The sequence below is a fragment of the Plecotus auritus genome (assembly GCF_963455305.1).
Source record: "Plecotus auritus genome assembly, chromosome: 3".
NCBI classification, from domain to species: domain Eukaryota; kingdom Metazoa; phylum Chordata; class Mammalia; order Chiroptera; family Vespertilionidae; genus Plecotus; species Plecotus auritus.
This window is the reverse complement of record NC_137772.1, coordinates 147,563,765-147,585,229: the sequence shown is the minus strand read 5'-3', so window position 1 is coordinate 147,585,229 and position 21,465 is coordinate 147,563,765. Positions and strand designations below refer to the sequence as shown.

At 35.4% G+C, this 21,465-nt stretch overlaps 1 protein-coding gene across 23 annotated transcripts in view; it reads right to left on the bottom strand.

Annotated features, from left to right (window-relative positions):
- The window catches only part of PPFIA2 (PTPRF interacting protein alpha 2), a 492,483-nt gene that overhangs the window by 171,791 nt on the left and 299,227 nt on the right, over positions 1-21,465 (bottom strand). For all 23 annotated transcript variants that reach the window (XM_080661577.1, XM_080661567.1, XM_080661586.1 and 20 more), the window contains 2 exons: positions 13,621-13,722; positions 3,364-3,528 (listed from right to left, as the gene is read on the bottom strand). In XM_080661577.1, coding sequence (XP_080517703.1) covers positions 3,364-3,528; positions 13,621-13,722 — 267 coding nt within the window. The remainder of the gene's footprint in view (positions 1-3,363; positions 3,529-13,620; positions 13,723-21,465) is intronic.

Sequence of the window (21,465 nt, the reverse complement as noted above, 5' to 3'; positions counted from 1 at the left end):
TATATATTTTATGTATGTATAGAATATCTGGCATATAATTTCATTTGTTACATCTATATTCTTCATAATGCTATAAAAATAATTATGTGGGTTTTTTTCTTCCCAAATGATCTTTCAAAGCCACAGAAATTTGTATCCCTGGGAATTAAAATAAAACAAATCCCTAAATGCAACAAATGTGTTTTAGAATGAAAAGAAATTTTGGTGGGATAAACATACATTTTAAATAAGTATAAAGTCATGGCAGGATTTCATTTTGGAATTATCCATCTTGTAACAACACCATTGTGAGGAAATCTTAAAATAGCAAAAGTTCAAACCCAGTTTTGGTACTGTTATATTAGATCATAGAAATTAATGGGAAGTGCATATATATTTGATATTTTTGCTATAGTTGCCATGTATCGCCTACATATTTTTAAAAAAATAGTCAATACAAAACACATGTATATTTCTTATTTCCTCCAGCCTATAGAATTGGTGAAAATATTAGATGGTGATGTCAAAATTACTGTTGGTCTTAGCTAATTGTAAAAATCCTACCTTACAACTTAGTGGATGTATGAATAAGGACATCAGTAATGAAGACTGCCAGTCATTGTAATTGTCCATAGCATGCTCAAGCTTTTATACTGTATTTAGTTATTCAGGTGTTCTAAACCCTGTATGATAAAGTTGGTAGTTTCTTGCTCTCAAGATATGGTTAATTGCATATTTGATCTTCTAGCTATATTTTAATATAATGTCCATAAATTAAATTGAAATATTGTAATTATTTTTTTATGTCTGTTTCTGCACACATTCCTATCATCATGAGAAGCTGTGTCTTATTCTTAGTTAGATAAATTGTCTATGAAGGTGCTTAGGCACATATTAATTCCTCAATAACTAAGTGAAATATTTATTTTTAAAATATATTTTACTGATTTTAGAGAAAGGAAGGGAGAGGGATAGAGAGATAGAAGCATCAATGAGAGAGAAACATCAGCCAGCTTCCTGCATGCCCCCTACTGAGGATGTAGCCTGCAACCAAGGTACGTACCCTTGACCAGAATCGAACCCAGGACGCTTCAGTCCATGGGCCAGCACTCTATTCACTGAGCCAAACCAGTTAGGGCTGAAACACTATTGAAAACAAGCATGAAAATCAACAGTGATAATATCTTTACATAGTTTTAAAGTTTTGTCAAATGCTGAAACTTACTCATGTTAATAGTAATATTCATTTAACATTCACTGAGCATTTTACACATGCTGAGCATGAGCTAAGAGCTTTGCATGTCAGATCATACCTAATCCTCATGACAACTCTATGAGTTAGGTGCTATTATTCTCTCCTCAAAAAAAGAAGATGCTTAGAGATGACACGTATGCATGTCTGTCCAACTTCAGAGCCCAAAGTCATGACAGTTTTCCTTTAGGCTGTTGAGCATTACTTAGTTGATATCAGTTCAGTTGTCCCTAAACTTACTAATATGCAAGACACACCTGGTGAGTTATTACATCATATTACAGCTTCTGGGGCCATGGCATAAAACACTTCATTTAATTATGCTGAGTTCACTGAACTGATAGTAAATTATTTCTATATTCTAGGTTGTACAGCAATAATTTTCTTCTTAAATGTATGCACATCTATCAGATTATTTGTCTTAAATGCTGTTTATTGATTCTTATTCACTCCTTCATAAAAGTATTCCTCACTTAAATGATGTGGGGTGCTTCTAGGGAGCATCCCAAACCACACATGCCCAAGAACCTTCATTCAAGTTATGTTAAATTTTCTCTGAACAGGCCCTGTTCTTCATATACCTCTGGGTTATATTATATATTGGTCGTAGTGTTTAAAGTATCTTTATTTCTCTGCTTAAAATCCCTGACACATTTTTAATACCCAGATCAAATGTCACCCCCTCTATGAATATATTCATGAGTTCCTTGTCACTTTCTCAAGCAGAATAAGTGACTCCTTATCGCATTATATACATCTTCTTAGTAGTGCCTGTTATTGACATGTGAATCTGCAGTACTAATTATAAACTCCTCAGTTGTAAGAAGAATATATTATTTATCTTTTTGTGCCAAATATCTGTCAAGGAGTCTGACACATAACGGATATTCTATAAAGTCTTGGAAATTCTTAAAAATATACTTTTGTAATAAGAAAGGGGATATAATGTGAAACAACATTAAATATATTAAATGATGATTTGATAAGCAATATTTGTTGATATTATGTTTATCAGGAATCATTATATAATTTTCATTTTGTTTTATTCAATATTCATAAATAAGTCACCTCTCAGAGCTAAAATGAAAAATAAAATAATTTATTCCTAATCATCTGGAAAACAGAACTATAGTTATCATTATGTATATATTCCACATAAACACCAGCTCAAAGAACATCTGAAATACCAATGATAAAAATATATATGTATATAAATATTACATAGAGCAAGAGTGCCTGCATGACAAAACCTAGATATAACTGTGTAAGAATCCCTAGTTTGGATTTTTAAACTATCAGAACTTTTCTGATAGTTTACAATGAAGTGACCCAATTTCCACTTTACAAAATCCTAAAGCTTTATTAATTTTTAAATGTTCGTTCTTTAAAATTTACAAAATAGAAATTATGTCACAAACCTTACTAATATGCAGAGGATATTATCATCATATTGGCTTATGTCAGTAGAATTTATCTGAGGAACAGCTGAAAGAAATTTATGGCTACTTTAAAAAAGACCTAAAGTAGGTTTTTCTACTAATACATTATGCTATTATATTCAGAGGCTTAAAAATGTATATTCAGAACTATGATATTAGAAACATATAAATATTGTATGGTTATAATATATACCTCAAGATATGCTTAAATGCCAATTAGTTGTCTCTAATGTTGGCATCTATACACATGCATTTCAGAGAGAGGTGGGGCAAGAGAAAACGAAAAAGAAAGAAGAGCTGAATGATAATATTAAATTTCAATTGGCAATAGGGAGTTGGACCATAATGTACCATAACAGAAGTCTAACTTGAGAAGCCATATATCCAGTGACATTAAAAACATCCACATAGTTATGAATATTACCAATATATACACAGTAATCCTGTTGCATTTATTAAAACTAATTTTCTTATAACTCAAAGTTATTCCTCTGAACTGACTGATCAGGAGTCGGGAGTGTCATGGATGAAGACAAGGAGCACAGTTGCTGCAATCCTCAGCAAAAGCACAGTTAAACTGAAATCTTTTGCCATTACTATACTTTTTACTTTCAGTAAAGTTTTTTTTCAATATAGCTTTTTTGAAGTAAAGTTGACATGTAAAATTGTAAGAATCCTTTTACAATACTGTACCTTTTCATCCAAGGCCTTGTGGTGCTCAAACAAAGATTTCAGTGCCTTGAGAACCTCAACTTCACTGGAAACTCCCGAGGGGGACTGGGCTTGCCGTTTTACCACCGTCATTCTTAGAGACCTTTCGTGTCGTGACACAAGGCACTCCAAATGCTCCAGTAACAGCTGTTGAGTTTAACAGAAAATAGAATTATCTTATAGATTTCCGTCATTAATTCTTAAAAATGACTTCAACCTTAAAAGATTGCAGGTTTACATAATATCTAATAATAACCTCAGATAATAATGCAGGTAAGTGGCAAAAAGTGCAAACCAGAGTCCAAACCAGTCTTCATAAAATACGTTAAAACGAAATAGCACTGCAATGCTATTAGTGTCACATATTAGAGGGGATAAAAGGTGATAGGGGGAAAATCAACTAAATTGCATTTCTATTATATTAAAATTACTGAATTTAAAAATATAATGTAAATTTTATACATTCTTTTGGAAAATTTAACCATTTGAGTATGGATTCAGTAGAACACAACATAATATGTGTGACTCAATATGAAAATTATTAAAGAACATTGCACTATGTATGATGGCTTTGTTAATAATGTTTAAAGTCAAAATTAATTCCATTTATATTTGGTTATTTAATTTTTTTTATTTGAAGGAAATGTGCATAATAATCACATGGCTTTAAATGTGATTGTAATGATAATCACATGTTGTATAGTGATTACAGTAATAATCACAATTACAAGTTGCTATAGTAATTATATAGTGATAATCACTAATAATTTTATGTACAATGAATTTTTAAACTATTTCATAAAAATGTATGCTATCAACTGGAATAGAGTAACTGAAAATTGCAATAGTCATTTTGGAAAAAGAGGTTAAAGGACATAATTTTTTAAATCATTTTTTATTTTTTAATTACAGTTGACATGTAATATATATATATATGTATATATATATTAGTTTCAGGTATAAATAATTTTTAAACTGAGTAGTCTAGAACCTTCATTTACCCAGAGTGGCCTCTGGAGGCATGATAGAGGTCAGGGATAGATAGAAGTCCAGTGGTTTCAGTATGTTACAGACTCTATGCTTTGACTTTTCCTAGATAAAATTTGCTTTTAAATGTTTTGTGACTTAGAATATCACCTTTATTTTATTTTATAAGGGAGTTTTGCCACTAAAAGCAAAGATATAAGAGAAGAAAATTAAAAAAAACTACTGGGTTATCAGTTATTAAAATGTTGCTATTGAAGAATGACAATGACCAGTCGGTTTTGTAGGAGAGCATTTCAGGAGGATGGTGGAAGCATAGGCTAAAAAAATGGTGTCTGTGCAAAATAAAGCAGAAGTTCCTCGAACAAGATGAAAAAGCAAATAGAAGATACTGGGGTGGAAATAAAAATCCCAGGATTTTTTCCTAAAGCTTACACAGTAATGAAAATTTTTGATTTTCATAATGTCGTTAGATTCAGTGTCACATATTAGTATCATATTTCTTAATGTTTAAAAAGTTAATTTCTCTACATTAACTTTTTAAATTATGGGTCAGTGTCAGAAAACATTGCCATGCCACTGACATAAAGAAACATAAAAACCTGAGATTTTAAGCATACACAAATCAGTAGGTAGAGGTCATGTTTAAGGGTCAAAATAATAGTAATAGAATTTCTGTATGAAGATGACACAAATATTGATATTTCAAGGATTTTTCCTTTCATTTATCAACTTCTGATTATATTCATGGTATTCTACTCTTGAATTCTATAGATACATGCCAGAACTTATTAAATCCAATCAGTTTCAGGTAGGTTATGTAGCATTTTATGCACTTAACCTGCCTATTTCTCCAACATCATCTGGTGTTAGTCTTTCCCTGGCAAAGCATGCTCTGACCACATATGCCTACTTTTGGATCTTCAATATGCCGAGCCTTTGCATATCTTGAAACTTCTGCCTGGAATACTCTTCCTTTGGCTTGCCACGTGACCAGCTTTTTCTCATTCTTTAATCTCATTTTATACATCACCCTCTCAAAGAAACACTTGCTTGATACTCCATGTAAAGTAGGTCTCTCCTCTTCCCAGCCTCCATAATCCTCTATTTGAATCTCTTGCTTATTTTCTTCATAACATATCATGCTGTGTAATTTCTCAAGAACAGTTTCACTAAATTTTATTCTGTTTCCTCATTAAAATATAAACTCCATGAGAGTAGATACTATGTTTATCTTGATTTATTTGATCTTGATATTTGAATATTGGCTTAGTTCCTGACTTCTATACTAGTAGATACACAATAAGTATTTGTTGAGTGGATACATGTCGGTAATACTGTTGTTTAGAATTTTAATATGGAAAAGAAGCTGATAAAAGTTAGATTGTACTGTAGACTTGACAGCTGTGGTTGCCCCAAATCTTATGAACAAACCCTCCATATTTAATAGTTCCCCACATTCTGAATGCTATTGTCTCAGTAACATAGGATCCAAGAAACATTTCTCAGTCATGGCTACCACTAGGTGGCAGATATGTAACTTAAGAGTCAGCTAACCAGAGCCACAAGCACAGGACGGATTCTGAGGGGGTGAGATGAGGAAACGTGATGGGCGGGGCATCTGTTTTGCTGGCACAGTTTGTAGCAAAGGGTGCATGCATGTTACTGGGACTGGGAGTGTGAGGAAAATTTACAAGACTAAGAAATGTGGTCCTAGAAATTGTGCCTGGAAGCTCAGTTTAGAGATTTTTATATACCTTAATTACTAGTAATTTCTTCTTGATTAAAACAGCTAAGCTGTACTTTTATGTGCAACTAGTAACTCTCATCTATACAATAATAAAAACAAATGTATTTTTATTAATATAAAACAGACTCCTTAAGAGCTTAAATTAACTTATCCTAGATAATCTTCAATACCTACGAAAACATTTTACATAACGTATGCTTAGTACTTGACGATTTAAGTTAATGATAAATATAAATTATCTAGCCTGGATAATGTGGCTACTGATATTCTAATGTAGCATGTATCTATGGATTTTAAGCTTACAAATGAAAATAAATTAACAATAAAAAGAACTAATCTAAGACACCACTAAAAATCTGCTAATTGTACCGTTTCTTGAAGCCACACTTTAGTATAATATTTAATAAAGCTTGCAGAGGTATACTAAAAAAAAAATTCAGAGACTTATATGAATCGCCATTAATCCTATGTTGGAGTTCACTTTAAATGACCACAGTATATATATATGTATACAAAGGAACATGTCATATATGCATGCACACATATGGCACCATTGGAAATTCTTGAATTAAATTTCTAAAACTATATATCTTCATATTAATATCTGAATTTGATGTAACATTGTGCACAATTATTTCCAATCACAAGTGGCATTGAAGTAGAAAGTACCCATGTATGCATACACATGTATCTTCACCTGCTTTTCACTGCTAGGGTCTTCTTTTTTCTCAGTTGGATTGTATTTTATAATCATTGAGAAAATGTTTTTGGAGGAAGTTTATTAACTTGTGTAGAAAGGTTTGTCAGGAATGGGAAGCTTTTCTTTGGTAGTGGCAGGTGTCTGTATTTGAACATTTATATAATTCATTTAGATAAAAATAAAAGGGCATAGTAAGAATTGATTCAAATTAGGTCTTTAATTTGAATTAAGGACAATTAGGTCTTAGTTTTAGTTTATGACCCATGAGATGAAATTTCAGCTTTATTATTTCTGACTTTTGAAATCAAAGCTTTCTTTTCAAAGTTATGCAATCATTACAACCATCCTTTGAGATCTTCAGCCACAAAAACAGTTGAAACAGTTCCAAAGCAACAACAAAAATTCTCCACTCTGAGCCCAGCCGGCATGGCTCAGTGGTTGAGTGTCGACCTATGAACCAGGAGGTCAAGGCTAGATTCTCAATTAGGGCACATGCCCAGGCTGCAGGCTCGAGCCCCAGTGAGGGTCGTGCAGGAGGCAGCAGATCAACGATTCTCTCTCATCATTGATGTTTCTATCTCTTTCTCCTTCTCCCCTCCTCTCTGAAATTAATAAGAACATATAAAAAATTCTCCACTCTGATATTAAGAGATAGTAACTATATCAACATTTTTGGTTTTCCTTTATCTCTTCATTAATTCAGATAATTTAAAAAAGCCATGTAAATTTTAGTAATCAAATTAAGTTGAAATAACATCAGGAATAAGTTATTTTCTCTAAATATAACTGTCTAAGTGTGATCAGAGTTTTAGGAATGACAAGTTTTGTTTAATCACCTTTTTCTATATTTTATTAGTGTGGAAATATTAATCAATAAAGCCTGTTTAATAGTTTCTGTAAATACTTGCTATAATATTTGTACAATCAAGTATAACATTAGGATGCTTTTTTTTTGAAATACATTTTATTGATTTTTTACAGAGAGGAAGGAAGAGGGATAGAGAGTTAGAAACATCGATGAGAGAGAAACATCTATCAGCTGCCTCTTGCACACCTCCTTCTGGGGATGTGCCCGCAACCAAGTTACGTGCCCTTGACTGGAATCGAACCTGGGACCTTTCAGTCCGCAGGCTGACGCTCTATCCACTGAGCCAAACCGGTTTTGGCACATTAGGATGCTTTTATTTGGATGTCCTCAATTCAATTACTTGAAGCAGTTGGATTTAAGAGCAACTCTAGTGATTACTTTGATTTCTTTCATTCACTCATATTTCGGGGCAGGGGACCAGTTGTTTCTGTAGTGACAATGTGATACATAGCCACAACTTTCAGCTTGGACATCACAATAAATGCCTAGTACATTCTTTTCTACACAATTTAGGCAAAAATAAATTACTGAACAGATTAGGAATGAATTACAAAAAAAAAAAAAAAAGAACTCTGCTCTTCCTTAAACACAATTTGTCATAGCACTTATGACTTGTGAATGACATAGGAATATGATTTCTTAGATACATAGCCTCTGGTTAAGCTGAGCAGTGGATTCCCTGGGTATGCCACTTATCAGTCATGTGACCTGATGCAAGTTACTTATTATGTTAGTTTTCCCATCAGTTAAGGGGGGAAAGTGGGATTGCCACAAGGATAAAGTGGGTTAAACATGTGAAACCCTTAGAAAAACATTCTGTATTTAATTAATTTAGCTATTATATTATTATCATTTTTATTACTTGATGTATTAAATAAACTTTATTCATTCAACTCCATTTAAAACTTCTGTTTTCTATTTGAAAGAAGGTATACTTCATCCAAATATCAAACAGGAGGGCCCTTTCTGCTCTATTTTTTTTATGATACTAAAAAATAACACAAATAACTCTATCCATTTATGAGTTTTATTTGTAACTGTCTTTTTTGTGTTATTTCAATCTATATGTTAACTACTCAAGATAAAAGGACAAGTTTATGAGAACCATGGGAATTAAAACATGCAATTCTACTTTAAACTTTCTCACCAATCAAAATTTTTTGCAGGTGTGAGAAGAAATTACTAGCTTGTTGCTTTCTCTAAATGACCAATAAGTAGGTGTTTATAGCAAGGGGAAAAACACAACATGTAGAAGAAAAACGATTGTATAAAATCTATAAAACTGTTATATTTAGCAACATTTAATAGGGCATTATGGAAGAAGAGAGAGCTATGGCTAGTTTTCAGCCATTTATATTTTTTGTGTGATGGAGAAGGTCAGAGGTGGTTATGTAACTTATGTAGTTGTCATATAATCAATACTTCGCACAAGGAAGACTTCATAAATTCATTTTCCTTTGACATAATCAACAACAAAAAAGTCCTCCATATAACTGATTTTAAGGAAAGTAGAGAAATGTTTTCTAGGTGGAGGATGGGTGAAAAAAGTAAAGGAGATTAAGAAGTACAAATCACCAATTATAAAAATAGTCACAGGGCTGTAGGGAATCCTATATAATAAAGAGGTAATATGCAAATTGATCATCACTCCAACACACAAGATGGTCACCCCCATGTGGACACAAGATGGCCACGACAAGATGGCTGGCAGGGGAGGGCAGTTGGGAGGGACCAGGCCTGCAAGGGAGGGCAGTTGGGGCCAATCAGGCCAGCAGGGGAGGGCAGTTTGGGGAGACCAGGCCTGCAGGGGAGGGCATTTAGGGGTGATCAGGCCGGCAGGGGAGGGCATTTAGGGGTGACCGGGCCTGCAGGGGAGCGTAGTTGGGGGTGACCAGACCTGCAGGGGAGGGCAGTTGGGGGCAACCAGATATGCAGCGGAGAGCAGTTAGGGGCAACCAGGCCAGCAGGGGAGGGCAGTTAGGAGCAGGAAATTGGGCTGGCAGGGTAGGGCAATTAGGGGCAACCAGGCTGGCAAGGGAGGGAAATTAGGGGTGACCGGGCCAGCAGGGGAGGGCAGTTGGGGGTGACCAGGACTTCAGGGAAGGGAAGTTGGGGATGGCCAGGCCGGCAGAGAAGGGCACTTAGAGGTAACCAGGCTTGCAAGGAAGGGAAATTAGGGGTGACTGGGCCAGCAGGGGAGGGCTGTTGGGGGCAACCAGGCCTGCAGAGGAGGGCAGTTAAGGGGCAACCAGGCCGGCAAGGGGAGGGCAGTTAGAAATGACCAGGCTTGCAAGGGAAGACAGTTAGGGGTGACCAGGCCAGCAGGGGAGGGCAGTTGGGGGGGACCAGGCCTGCAGGGGAGGACAGTTAGGGGTGACCAGGCCAGCAGGGGAGGGCAGTTAGGGGCAATTGGGCGGCAGGGGAGCAGTTAGGCATCAATCAGGCTGGCAGGGGAGTGGTTAGGGGGTGATCAGGCTGGCAGCAGAAGCGGTTAGGGGCAATCAGGAAGGAAGGCAGGTGAGCGGTTGGGAGCCAGCAGTCCTGGATTGTGAGAGGGATGTCTGACTGCCCGTTTAGGCCCGATCCTGGTGAGCAGTCGGACATCCTTCGAGGGGTCCCAGATTGGAGGGTGTGCAAGCTGGGCTGAAGGACACACCCCCAATGCACGAATTTCGTGCACCGGGCCTCTAGTCTCTATATATAAAAGGCTAATAAGCTAAGTGTCTGTGTGACTGATTGCTATGATGCACACTGACCACCAGGGGGCAGACGTTCAACACAGGAGCTGCCGTGACGTGCACTGGCCATTTACAGAGAAACAGCACCATGGAACTGCGCCCACAAAGCAACACAGGCCCCGGCACCACCCTGGAGCGACAACCCACCAAATCACAGCCAACTCTGCCAAGACCCTATGGCGCAAAATGTGGCCCACAGTCCAGCCCAGCCCGGAAACAGTGGCTGTGGGTGTCAGGTAATGTAGAAACTCCTGGCTTCCTCTCCCTCGCAACTAGCCTCCTTGGAGTTTCTTCAGCCCAGGAACATGACTTGCTTTATATCCAGGTGAAAACATTTTACACTTTAACCAAATGTCTATGAAGCGTTTTCCTGTGCCTCATCTCATTTCATCCTCACAGAAACCCTGGAGTAGGTAGATAGGAAACTCAGTGGAATCCTATTTTCTTTTCATTAGCTGGAAAATGGAGATTTACTAGTAGAAAGCTTAGAAACTTGACCCAACTGAAAAAAAGTAAGAAATGGTGGACCTTGAAAATGACTTCACGTTTTCTCACTGCACAGAATATAGTCAAACACTGCTGCAGTTAAATATTTAACCCTTTTTCTCCCTGCGTGATCTACAGTAATAATCTGCTTCATGTTGATATTATGACTGCTGTGTTGCTGACAATTACCTGAAAGAGAAGTTGGGGTATTTCATTAGGCTGGAAAAAGTTTAGCTAAATCAAAAGCAGGTCTAATTAAGCAAGTTCATTCTATCGATAATAATAAAAGCATTATATGCTAATTAGACCAGACAGCCAAATGACCTTCCAGACGTCCTTCTGGACGACCTTCTTGACGAAACCAGGGCTATGAGGTCCGAGGCAAGCCACTGCGGCTGCAAGGGCTGAGGCAAGCCGCCACGGTTGCGAAGGCCGAGCCCCTTGCATGAATTTCATGCATCAGGCCTCTAGTATAGTCAATAATACTGTACTAACTATGAATGGTGGCAGATGAGTACTAGACAGATTCCAGTGATGACTTCATAAGGTACATAAATGGCTAATCACTAATTTGTACACCTGAAAGTAATATAATATTTGTATGTCAAAAATAATTTTAAATGAATTTTAAAAGAAAGAAAAGAAAAACATTCTCCAGGTTTATCCATCTTTTCAAAGTAACTATTATTCATGTTTAAAATTAATGGCTTCAATTTCTGCTGTCATAATGGAACTTAATACTTGTATTTTGATCACATTGACTCCTGAATAGGTATTTCAAATATAGCTTGCCTTAGTTCTTTTATTACCCAAGTTCCTTTGCAGGTACAATAGTCACAGGTACTCTTGGACCTCTTGGGGTATAATATGGTGAAAACCGTGTGGATGCTGTCCCCAAATCTCCCAGTTCTCTGAAATTAGTCACAAGTAAGGAGAACTGACACACTCCATACTGTAGCAATTAATTCTTAGGCAATGTCTCATATAAGCTGTAGTAAATCTAGGAGTTTTTTCATGGATTTAACTTGAGTAATTATGTTGAAGGCCTTATGGCCAAGGGTACAGACTCTGGAGTTATTCTGCCTTAGTTTTCAAACCCCTTATCTGCTATTTATCACTGCATGACTTCTGGCAAGTTATCTGCCCTTTTCTGAGCTCAGCTGACTCATCTGTAAAATGGAGATAATTACAACATCTCCCACATAGGGCTGTGGAAAGGAGTAACAGTGATGTTGAAAGAAAGGCTACATAAAGCAGAAATACATACACAACCATTAAGAAGGTTTCTGTGCATTTTAAATATGAGAAATAGTTGAAAGCTACCTGGAGGTTTGCATCTCCCTCCATTTTCAGCTTCCGGCTCCTACTTTTACATCTGGCATATTGTGCTACATCAGGGAATGTAGCCAAAAGTGTTAAAACAGAGAGCAGTGAAACAGGGCAGAATAAAGCTCATGGCAGAAATAAACTTTAAATTCGGGTGGGAAAAAATACAGTGTAACTTAAAAGTCAAGGGCGGGGCAATATATAGAGGGAGAAAGGAAAAATTAACCTGACCCCTAAATAACATGATCTAAACTTCTGGTTTTGTCCTATTTGGAGCAGTCAGTCCATAAGACTGGCTCATCAAAGTTACAATAAAAACCAGTTCCTGTGTGCACACACATAAAACAAGCCCCTGATGAATAAGGAGATAAACTGAATCTGATCATATAACCATTGTTCATGTAGCAGTATCTCTCATTAGAGCACTAGCTCACTGTTTATGAAGCTATAATTTTTATATTACTCTCTAAGACCAAGCATAAAATGAACAAGTACATTAACTACGCCTTGTTTTCTCAGCCTTAATCTGTTAGAACTCTAACATTTAAAATATTTTTCACCTACTTTATATAAAGTTGAATTATATCACACAAAAGTATTTTTTCTCTATGTTCATTAGTAGAATAGCTGCTCTCATTTCTGGATATTATGGTAATTTATGTATTTTATTAAATTTAGTGACTTCATAACTAGAAAAGACAGCATCTTTAATCACATTTTGAACCTGAATGTTAAATGTCATGAGATTGAAACAATACATGGGTTTCCAAGAGGAGAATATAGTATATTCCATCAGTTTCCTAAACTCAGAAATCAGAAATGAAAGTCTCCATGGCAATCTTCTAAAACAGAAAAAGTGTGTCTCTTTTAACTTGGGGATTTCTGTTCCAGTGATTTTACATTTTAAAACTTAAAAAAAATATATAAAAATAAATATTTTGCTGGGTGAGGTAAGGCCACTGCCACAACACTCCCTCATATTATCTCATAATCGAAACTCATGCTCCCCCTCAAACCTCCCCCTGTGCCTATCTCCAACCGCTGAAGTATTGGTCTCCCATTCCAGTATAACACTCTGAAAGTCTGAAATTCTGTATTGAAACCCAGCCTTTCTTTTTAAAATTGAAAAAAGCAAAAAGGACAGGAGGAAAGGACATTTTCTAAGGCAACATAGTGATTTAGTAGCCAAAACTGTAATTTAGGTTTCCTGTCTTCCTATTTTGAGTTTTGTAGTATATTGTCCTTTACTTTGCGTAACTGACTGTAAGTGATGTCTGCTTAAAGTCTTCCTGAAATTTTTAAATATTTATTTTTTATGCACATATAAGAGACAAGGCACTGAATTATATATGGAATCAATTTCAAGCAGAGGCAGTTTTATACTTACTCTTGTGTTATTTCTTTCAGCTTTAAGTTCAGAAATTTCTTCTTCCTTTTCTAGAAGTTGTTCCCTACATGCATTTAATTCTTTTGTCAGTGCAGCAAATTCCTGAAAAGGGAATAAAACATATTTGAAGACACATTTCAGATTAAGAAAAAAAAGATTCGAACATACATAAAAAGATCAAAGTCTAATCTTTTGAATGTAAAGAATGAAAAAATGACTCAATTGAGTATATATATATATATATATATATATATATATATATTGCTGTTATTAAATTAATTTGACACCAACATTCAAAAAATTTGAATCCATTATATTTAACATACACATTTTATTATAGTATGCTGCTTAGATGAATGGATAAAATATATTTCAAAATGTATCAGATATATCATACTGAACTTAACATTAGTATGATAATGTATTAATAATATAGAAATTTAAATTTGGCTAATTTTGTTAACCATTCAAAAAATCTGACACTTTTATTCCTATAGAGCAATGTTGTGACTGGATCATCAAAAAACACACAACAAAAATACCACTACCAACATCAACCCAAAAAATCCTACTAAATGTGCTATTGAGAGATTAAAAAGTTCATTTACCCATTAACAAGATGAAGAAAGAGAATGTACCTCTTACAAAATAACAAGTGGACATAAGACTTGGTAACATTATCAAAGGGTCTCTTACTAATTTATGCATAGCTTTCCTTCTTAATTGTAAGCTCCATATGAAATGGGACTTTGTCTGACTTCACTACTACACTCCTAACGTCTAAGACATAGTGGGTCCTCAATTAATATTTATTTTCAGTAAATAAAAACGGGCTATGTTATTAAATGTTGGAAGTTTTGGAGTATTCCTCTGTGCAACAAATGACACTTTGGAGGAACCTTCAGTGACTGCCTTCCCCCAAATGGGATCAGACAGTATAGGGTGGGGCAAAAGGAGGTTTAGATTTAGAGTCCTGAGTACAGTACAGGAAACATAGAGTTCATTCTGGTATTATTACTTACTGATTATTGTATCATTTTTCATACAAACAACTGTATGTAATATGGACAATTTTACTATTAAGCAGAGTTTAGACACAGTAAAAATTACTTTAAAAGAAGATTAAGAAATCTAATTTGCCTATTCTGCTACTCTTATAAGCAGTCATCGTTTTAAAATATTTTTGAAAAATAATAAACAGATCTATATTATCATTAAACAATTTAGAGTGAGTCTTAGTAATAAAATTGGTGCTTGTCAAATATTTAAGTATTTGGGAAAACTTAGCTGCAGACTGAGAAGGCACTGTCAGAAGTTTAAAAAAATGGGGGAAATATGTTTAGTTAACGTAACCTCCACAAAGGCAAATTTAGTATCAAGTAAATGAATGTGATGATTATGCAAAGCTGGGAAAGGTTGAGGGTTTATATTTTTGCTTGCGTCAAACCACTTATTTTGCTGAATTTTTCTGAGTGGCTTCAGCCCAAGTGAACACTTCAAAGCCATCAGAATAGAAGGAGAGCTTAGAATCAAGATGAAAGAGTCCCTTGTTCCATTTGGGCTGGCCTTACATATAAAGGTTTTCTCCCCTAATTGCTGCTGCTTAAATGCTATTGATATCCTCTGATATGTTATTTAACTGTAGAGTGGAAATAAACAAGTAGAAAACAATAAACATTTGCATAAAAATGAAGCCTTTGTATAAATTGCATACTTTGATGGAGAAAAGAAGAAAGAGACAAAGGTTCTGTATTGTCCATTATTAACATATAGTCATTTAGCCCTTCCATGGTTTGGCTCAGTGGATAGAGTGTCAGCCCCAGGACTGAAGAGTCCTGGATTTGATTCCAGTCAAGGGCATGTACCTCAGTTGCAAGCTTGATCCCTGGCAACCAATCAATGTGTCACTTTCACATCGAAATTTCTCTCTCTCTCTCTCTCCCCCTCCCTTCCACTCTCTCTAAAAATCAATGAAAAAAATATCCTCAGGAGAGGATTAACAACAACAAAAAAGATGCAAACATATAGTCACTTAAATGTAACCTTTAAATGTAATGCATGAATATTATGATAAAGCAGAAATCAAACATAGCCATTTTAAGAAACATATATTTGGGTTGATCCTTCTGGAGATTTAGCTTGCTATATACAGAAAGATAAAAAACCAAAAGGAATTGAATATTTCCAGGTAGTGAAATAATACATGATTTTTTTGGCTTCTTCCTATGTATTTCTATTATCAAACCATCTGCAATGTAGAAATATGCTTTTATGTGTAGAGAATAAGAGAAAAATATAACTCTGCAAGTGCATTCAGGTATTCAAAATTGAGTGATGAAGTGTCAATGTAGATTCATCAGTTGTAAGAAATGTACCACGACAGAAATTAGTCAAGATGCTATTGGTGACAGATGGCTTAACATTTTTTATTTATTATCATGGCACTCATTATGAGCAAGTTATTTAGTGACTCCATATATTAAAATTAGACTTACACTTATTGACTTCTTGAATATTTCAGGCACTACTTTCACATTCACTATCTCATCTTGCTCTCTAATAACCAGTGGGGGAGTGTCATTCCTATTTTATGGTGGAGGAAACTTGATTACTAAGAATTAAATTCAAGTTTACAAAACAAGCCATAGAGAGTGAGTTAGGCCATGAACTTGGTTCTCCAGACTGTTTGTCTAGTGCTTTTCCACTATACCATTTTAACCTTAGTTGTTCATTGGGTTTATATGATTCAGATCTAGGGTGCATTTAGCAATACTCTTTTTTTTATCTGAAGAATTAGATAACCATTACTTACAATTACTTTGCATGAACCTTCTTAATTAGTTCAAAGGGAGGTTGGTGAACTAGGAGACCCAAGGCAGGGTATTCCTTCCATGCAGAGGAACAAGTATTAGACAACACATTTTGCATATCTAGGACTGCTACAGATGCGAATACTTCACATGGAGTTAATTATCAAATGATTTTACACCTTTCCTCTGATTTTTTTCTCTATCTACTTTTCCATCCATACTGTCAATAACCGAGTTTTATATAATCTTTTATGAAATAATATCAGAAAATACAATTAACATGGATTGACATGCCTAGTACTCTGCCAAGCAATTTATATGGATTATCTAACTCATCCTAATAAAACCCAGAAAAATATAATAACTCACTAAATAAAACTATATTTTCTTATCATATAATCCATCAATCTCACACCTTGGTATTTAACCCAAAGAGTTGAGAACTATCTACAGAAAAATCTGCACATGAGTGTTTATAGCAGCTTTATTCATAATTGCTAAAACTTGGAAGTAACTAAGTTGCCCTTAGGTAGGTAGAAAAATAAACGGTGCTATATCCAAACAATGGAATATTATAAAGTGCTAAAAATGAAATGAGCTATCAAGCCAGGAAAGAAACATGGAGGAGCATTAAATGCATATTACTAAGTGAAAAAGAACAACAACAATCTGATAAAGGCTACATTCTGTATGATTCCAACTATATGCCATTGTGAAAAAAGAATCAAAACTATGGATATAGTAAAAAGATTAATTGTTGCCAGGATTTCTATGAGGGTGGGTGGATAAATAGACCAAGTACAGATAATTTTTTAAGACAGTAGAATACTCTGTATGATAGCATGACAGATATACCGTATATCATTATACATTTTTCAAACATGTAGAATGTACCATAATGTAGAGTGAACCATAATGTAAACTGTGGACTTTAGGAGATGCTGTGTCAATGTAAGTTCATCAATTACATATAAGAAATGTACCACTCTGATGGGGGATATTTTTTAATGAGGGAGGCTATGCATGTGTGGTTACAGGAGGTATATGAGAAAGCTCTGTACCTGTCCCTCAATTTTGTTGTGAACCTAAAACTGCTCTAAGAGTATACATTTTCTTTTTCTAAATCTCATTGAGGCATAGAGAAATTAAGATATTTCCCCAAAGTTAGACACTTAGTCAATAGTATAGCTGGACTTTGAACCCAAACAATCTATTTCATTCTAAGTGAGGACAATACTAGTAAGTTGTTTTTTTTCTTCCTGATCATGAGCTTTCTTCTTCTAATTTGTCCTTTCAGTCTTTGTAAAAATTATATTTTTTTCAAGATCACAGAACTTTTCAGAGCTTCCTAGTTTCAAATACATAAAATTTAAACAGACTTTAAAGGATCCAGGGACATACAGGGAGGGACTAAATTATCACATCAGAGCATAAACTGGGGTGGGAGGGGGGCGCTTTCTCTTGGAAAGGGGTGCACCCATATTACTGTCAGCTGATTTCTCAACAGAAACTTTGTAGGCCAGAGGCGAGTTGCAAGAAATAATCAAAGTGATGAAAAGCAAGGACTTACAACCAAGATTACTCTACCCAGCAAAGCTATCATTTAGAATTGAAGGTCAGATAAAGAGCTTCACAGACAAGAAAAAGCTAAAGGAGTTCATTACCACCAAACCATAAAATGTTGAAGGGTCTTCTTTAAGAAGAAGAAAATGAAAAAAAATATATATATCTAAAAATATGAACAATAAAATGGCAATAAATACATATCTATCAACAATTGAGTCTAAAAATAAATAAGGAATCTAATGAATTAAATAAACTGATGAATAAAATAGAACCAGAGGCGTGGAAACATGAAACAGACTGATGAACCTCAGAGGGAAGTGGGGGGCAGGGGCGGGAAGAGATTAATCAAAGATCTTATATGCATACATGCATTACCCATGGACATAGACAATAAATAGGGTGATGAAGGCCTGGGGCAGGGTGGTATCTCAGTGGAGGGTGCAATGGAGGGATAGGGGATGGAGGAACATCTGTAATACTCTCAACAATAAAGAGTTAAAAAATAAAAGAATTGGGAATATCCAAATTTCCATCTACAATAAAATGAATGAATTAAGTAAACTAAATATACATAATGGAATATTATACAAAGAGCAAAATAAGTAGGTTAGATCTTTATATAGCAACATGGAAAGATTAAAAAATACACTTTATGGTAAAAAATAAAAAAGAAAGAGAACACAGTGATAACGGAGAGTATTGGTAGAAGCTGAACACAGTGAAGGATAATGTGAGAAGGAAACTTCATTTTCACTTCACCATTTCTGATTTCAATGGCGCTGAGTTTGCTTTGAATCACTGAGATGGGAGTCATAGATCTGTTACCAACCACAAATTATACTCAACAACTTTTCAGACTAATCATTGTGTTCCCAAACACAGTCTGCCAAAATTCTTACTTGCCCAAGAACCAAAATTACTTTCCCTACTCTGTATTTTTTCCTGGAATTTTAAGAAGCAGTGAGGACACAGTGCTATATAAGTACCCACAGACCAAAGGGAATGTCCTGTTCTTTCTCAGCATGTATTCATGCACATCACACACATACACACCACACACACACACACACACACCACACACCACACACACACACACACAAGCACTCCCTAAGTATTGGGCACTATTCTAAGTGCAAGGGAGAGATGGTAGTGAAAGAAGCAAGTAAAAGCCCTTGCTCACAGTAAGTTTACAGGCACTCAGGCATTCATTCACCAGTCAAACATTTTACTCAGGAGTGCATCATTTTTAGCTTCATCAATCCCCCTTGATTCTAGTTCAACTCATGATGTCTTTGAAGATGTCATTTCTTATTTACCAACACAGTCATCTAATTTTCTTGTCCTCCTAATTATAAATTACAAGTCTCTTAAATTACATAAAGTTGCTCATTTTCAGCTAAATTCCTAGTGTTACTGCCTTTCCTTTTCCTTCTTAAAGTCTTATTTCTTGAGCATTTATTATAGGCCAGGGCTTTGTAGGAACCTTACATCTGTTACATGATTTAGTATCATGGCAGCCTTTTTAGCTTATAATACAGGTAACACAATTTGTATAAAAAGGTTTAACTCCAGCAAGGATCACAAAATTATTTGGCAATGTCCATGCTGGTATCAACATCCCTCGGGCTCTTCAAACCCTAGAGCACAGGTAACCTTCCTTTTTATCTTATTGGTGGTTTCACCAGTGCATACTGGTATCCAGCTAAGGGTAAACTTGAGTAATTTAAGTGGCTGAGCTGTTAATGTTTCAAATAATAGCCCTTAGATCAGTGGGTTATTCTCAATCAGTTTCACGCAAACAATCTTCTCTTGTTTTGGTCCCACATGTGTTATTCTCAAAGTGAAAAATAAAAGGGCAAAATACAGATTCACTCAGTTCCTGTGCCTACTTAGATTCCACAGAAGTAACCTGGTCAGAAGAGTGTATAGAGTCAGAGCTTCCTCTGGCATTCTCCTTCATCTCTTCTCCTCATGCTCTTTCCACCCTGTAAATCACCACAGCCTACCAGGCTGCCCATCATTGGACAGGTGTAGAACATTCAATTATTTTTATATTTTTATTGATTTCAGAGAGGAAGCGAGAGGGAGAGAGAAATAGAAACATCAATACTGAGAAAGAATCATTGATTGGCTGCCTGACAGCCCCCTCCCCACCCTTCACCACCCAGGGATTGAGCCCACAATCCGGGCATGTACCCTGACCAGGAATTGAACTGTGACCTCCTGGTTCATAGGTTGACATTCAACCACTGAGCCACACCAGTTAGGCGAACATTCAATTTTTATACATGTGTACCTTAAAGTCCATTTTTTGATATTTAATATTAAACATAGGAGTACTGAAAAGAGACTGTTAACTTCCCTGACTCATTACAGAATGGTGTGCTAACTCCAGGAGGTTTAGTTGCGGGGAGGGAGGTATATTTTCTCATTATTGAAATGTTTGAAAGGCCCTGGTTTAATAGGTGAGTCCTCACCTCAGAAAAGCAGGTCAGGAGACGCTGCATGGCAAGAGGGAAAATCAACCTTTTAATTTCAAGTCATTGACAGAAGTCTCCAGAGCAATCTATGACAGTCCATTCATCATAATTACAGTTTTAACGTTCTTTACCTAGCAATAAAGCCTGCATTCTCTAACCTTGTGGTTACTAAATGAATGAACTGATAATGGCCTTATTCCTGCAGCCGTATATCTAAGTGCAAACCAGTGTGAGAAAGAAGAGTAAAATAAAGGCTGAGTTGGAATTCAGCTTCACTGAGCACCAACAACACCCTCACCAACCACAAAAAAGCATCTTTTAAGTTTATTCTCCAACCATCTAACATTTGTGCAAATCAAAACTAGCTCCGAGGGAAGCATATGGCATGAAGAGTATGCTGACTTGACCATCTAGCACTTAAATTAGACAAAACTAACTGCTTCAAAATGTTTTTATAATGACTTCCTTAGGCTATGCCCCCAATTTACTATATTTGTGTGTCTCTTCTTTTGGAAATTGAAAATTCTGCTAAAAAATTCTATTTGTAATACTCAGTAGGAAGCTTTGGATTTCAAATATGTATATTTTTGGATGAAACTGCACATAAATTTACATATATAAAATACATCCTTCCTTACACCATAGAACATACATTTTAGAACAAATTAATATCAGAAGTACTTCATTGGAGAGATGAAAACAAAACAATAAAATACAATATATTCCTTAAATTTTATATGTACACATATCTCTGAATATTGGCTATAATTTCACAAGAGACTTTAGAAATTTACTTTAGAAATCATTAGGTTTGGAAAAAAAACACACACATTTGTTTCATAGAAATCAATACCCCACCAATGTGTGTGTGTGTGTGTGTGTGTAATTTTTTTTCTATACTATGTTACATAATCAAACACAGTGTTAATGACCTCCAGTATTCTAATTGCCTCCTAGAATTGCACAAGCTCAGGGTAAGCTGTCATCCA